The sequence below is a fragment of the Mus caroli genome, unplaced genomic scaffold (assembly GCF_978045245.1).
Source record: "Mus caroli unplaced genomic scaffold, Mus_caroli_1 scaffold_5, whole genome shotgun sequence".
Lineage (NCBI taxonomy): Eukaryota > Metazoa > Chordata > Mammalia > Rodentia > Muridae > Mus > Mus caroli.
The window spans coordinates 133,536,743-133,540,174 of NW_028227260.1; the positions used below are offsets into that span (position 1 = coordinate 133,536,743).

At 45.4% G+C, this 3,432-nt stretch overlaps 1 protein-coding gene across 1 annotated transcript; it reads left to right on the top strand.

Moving 5' to 3' along the window:
* Positions 1–413: 413 nt before the first annotated feature.
* Positions 414–3,219, top strand: LOC147004810 (uncharacterized). Its single transcript, XM_085837844.1, has 2 exons — positions 414–594; positions 2,420–3,219. Exons 1-2 carry the CDS (start codon positions 417–419, stop codon positions 3,217–3,219), a joined length of 978 nt encoding a protein of 325 aa, XP_085693970.1. The 5' UTR covers positions 414–416.
* The last annotated feature ends 213 nt before the right edge of the window (positions 3,220–3,432 follow it).

Below are 3,432 nucleotides of genomic sequence, written 5' to 3' on the forward strand. Positions count from 1 at the left end.
GCAGGAGCTTCAGCTTCAGGGCAGTTGATTGAATGGACGGGACTCTGCCAAAGGTTTCTGCTTCCTGAAGGTAGCATGACTGAATGCTTCTGCTTTCTTTCTGTCTTCCTGATTTTGTTGGCAACAGAAGGTGTTATCTTCAAGGATCTAGACACGTCCTGCTCAATACAGGAGCCACATGCCTCCCCTGGCTCTTGAGTAATTGAAATGTGGCCATGAAGGTATAAATCAGTTGTGAATATGAAATGTATTTGACCCCACTGCCTCCTTTATGTGTGTTGTCTGTAGTGGTTGATGGAAAGCTAAAAGCTCCTCGCATTGCTGCTGGCCAATGATGTACTTCCAGTGAGGTAAAAGGAGCTGCATTTCAGTGGGATGATGGGTTCTGCTATTTTCCTCAGATCAACGTGCATGACATGCTCCTGGAAGAACTGATGTCGATGGGTATGTTTCTCACACAATCCAACACACCTGTGAGTCCACCCGAACTGCAGATAATAGAACCTGTCCAGGAGATCCGTGAGATCACAGCGCAAGGGCCACGGCAAAGCAGCTTCCATGGTTCTGGCCAAAGCCAGACCTTTCTGAATATTGGTAAGGCAATCTCCTACCCCCCCCCCCCTGCTCTTTGTTTCTGTTTGAAAGCTCAAGTTCTCTGATGGAGATGGGTCAAGTCGGAGTTATCAGTTCTCTAAACATAATAGACATGGTCAAATGTCCTCCCAAGTTATCTTCCCTCTGTATTCTCCAGCCATAAATTATGCTGGTGCTAGTTTTTGCTTTCCTCAGCAACTACTTTGGTTCTCCACAAACAGTTGGAACTCAGCCTTGTGTCAAGAGATCTGGATGCCCTCACTCCCTTGGTAGGCAGACAGAAGGAGGCAGTGTGACAATCCATGGAAATATCTTCAGTAAGTACCAAGTTCACTCAGCATCAAGTGATGGTGTTTCATTCGATATGAAGGAGTAGAGGGTGGGAACTGAAGGCAAGGATAGCATTGGCTAGTGGCTTTAGCTAGCATGAGCTCTGAGCAGAGAATCTGAACAGATGAATGGAGGAGGATCTTAGGAATAGGACTCTGTTTACCCATAGCAATGTGGAGACTATGTGTACCTGCCACGTGCTGCTGAATGTCACTGAAGATGATATTAGAATGGGCAAGGTTGGTGCCTAGTTAGGATAGACATTGAATTACCATCCATCACAACTCACATGCCATGTCAATCAGTACAAATGGTCAGTACTTAAGAAGGAGGAAGGAATACCAGTTGTCTACTGAGATACCGGAACTGCAGGAGGGCAGGGAGTAAGGCCCTAGGATCCAAGGGATAGGATACTCTGATTCTTTACCTTCTGGCCCTTAGATTGGTAGGCAGAAGCAATGATTAGTAGTTTTTGTGTTGTGGAAATTAAAATGTATATATAATCTGGCCTGGCTACAAAACCAATACAATAACCACAGGCTTCCTCTACATCATTCTAGTATATATTTTTTCATCTTTGCTATCTCTTCATCTCTGGCTCTCTGGCTCTTTCTCCCTTTCTCCCTCTCCCTCTCCGACCCCCTCATGCACACACACACACACACACACACACACACACACACACACACACACACACACACACACACACACTTTTGCAGGCAGCAGGAGAGCTTCTTGGTCTCCCTTTGAAAAAACTAAAAAGGTTTTCTGTGTGATTTGCATTCTAGCTAAGGATTTTCCTCTCCTCTTTTAGCTCATCTACTTTAAGCCTGGATAGAGTCTCACTACTTCCATGGACAAGCAGATCAGCTGAGAATACCTTTTAGTGAAGCATAGCAGGCCCCTCCCATCATTCAGTACTTATTCAGAAAATTGTAAGATCAAAGCAGATAGCATTGGTCAGAGGCTCCTGGTGAAGTTGCCCTAACTGAGGGGGAAATAGATGGTAAGACTTCTTGTGTCCAAAACATCAGGCTGGACAATCTCTGAGGTACCTTGTGAGGTTTCAAACTGCCCTTCTTCTTCTGTCTAGCATGTAATAGCAGAGTCCTACCAGAGTTTGTTCTCTGACATGGTAAGATAGACACAAGTGGAGGGCCTGCTGGATTCTACACACTTAGGACAATTACCAGGCCCTGGCAGGTAGAAAGGGATTCAGTAGAATCAAGGGAAGAAAAGACAGAGAAATGTAGACTTCATCAGGGAGGGGAGGTCAGTGGTGCTACTTGTGAACTTCCAGCCCAAGATGGGAGACATTTAGTGTTCTCTTCATTATCCATGTAACACAGCAACACCATAATTTACATTTATTCTCTCAGCTTTTGATGTTCAAAGGAGAAAATGATGAATGTATGTCAGCAAAGAAAAGAGTAAGTACACACACACACACACACACACACACACACACATTATTTCATTTCTGATTCACTTTCAGAATTCCATGTATCCAATGAATATGAACAACTGGAACCTCCTGGCAAAGAGCCCCCAGAACAGTTTCTGGCTGACTCCAGTGAACCTGAGGAAATCCAGATGTCCTGCCAACAGGAGATGCCTGGGAGCTCCTGTGATGCACAGCCCTCCATCACTAGAGACCCCCCACGCGCTCGTCCCTGCAAGAAGCCCAACTCTGGTGCTCAGTTAGGGCTGTGTTTTGCTCACTGCAAGCAATATAATATTTACATGAAAACCCAAAGAAAAAAGGTAGCACCAGGGGGCCCTAAAGGTGGGACAGGGTCAGACACCTCTGGGCAGCAGCTCATTAGCCAGGAGGAGGATACCGGTGAGCATGCTGCAGGCAGTGATCCATCTACTGAGGTGACATCCCCTAGTGTGTCACAGGCAGGTTATTTTGATGATGAAAGACAGCAGTGTAGGCTGTTTAAGAAGGAGTTTATGTTTCAGTTGGGCCTGAGAGAAACTGTGACAAATCATACAGATTCAAAACCTTACCAGTGCTCCTTCTGTGGGAAATTCTTTAGGGGGCAGTCACACGCCACTGAACACCTAGTAAGACACACCCAAGAGAGACCATTCACATGTGAACACTGCCAGAAAACCTATAAACACAAATCTAGCCTGCTGAGACACTTAAAATTCCACACAAGGAATCTTGAAAGCAAGAGAGGCCAGGCTTCTCAGAGCCTTGTGCACAATGCAAAGCCAATAGCTCACCAGCCAGCCCACTTTACAGCAAAATCCCCCCAGGACTGTGTTGATGGAAACAGGTCCTAAAATGTGATGCTGTCTCCTAAGAGCTTCCCCTGCACAGATTGTCTTGGAGGGATACAGCTATCAGTTTCAAAATGGGGCTTTGCTTTTAGCCACATGCAAAACCCACCTTTCATGGCAATACCAGTGCTAGAATGTTCACCAATTTTTTGTGGCTCTACATGTAATTTTTCTGGGCCTGGTAATATCTTGTTCTACCTTTAATAAGAATATTGC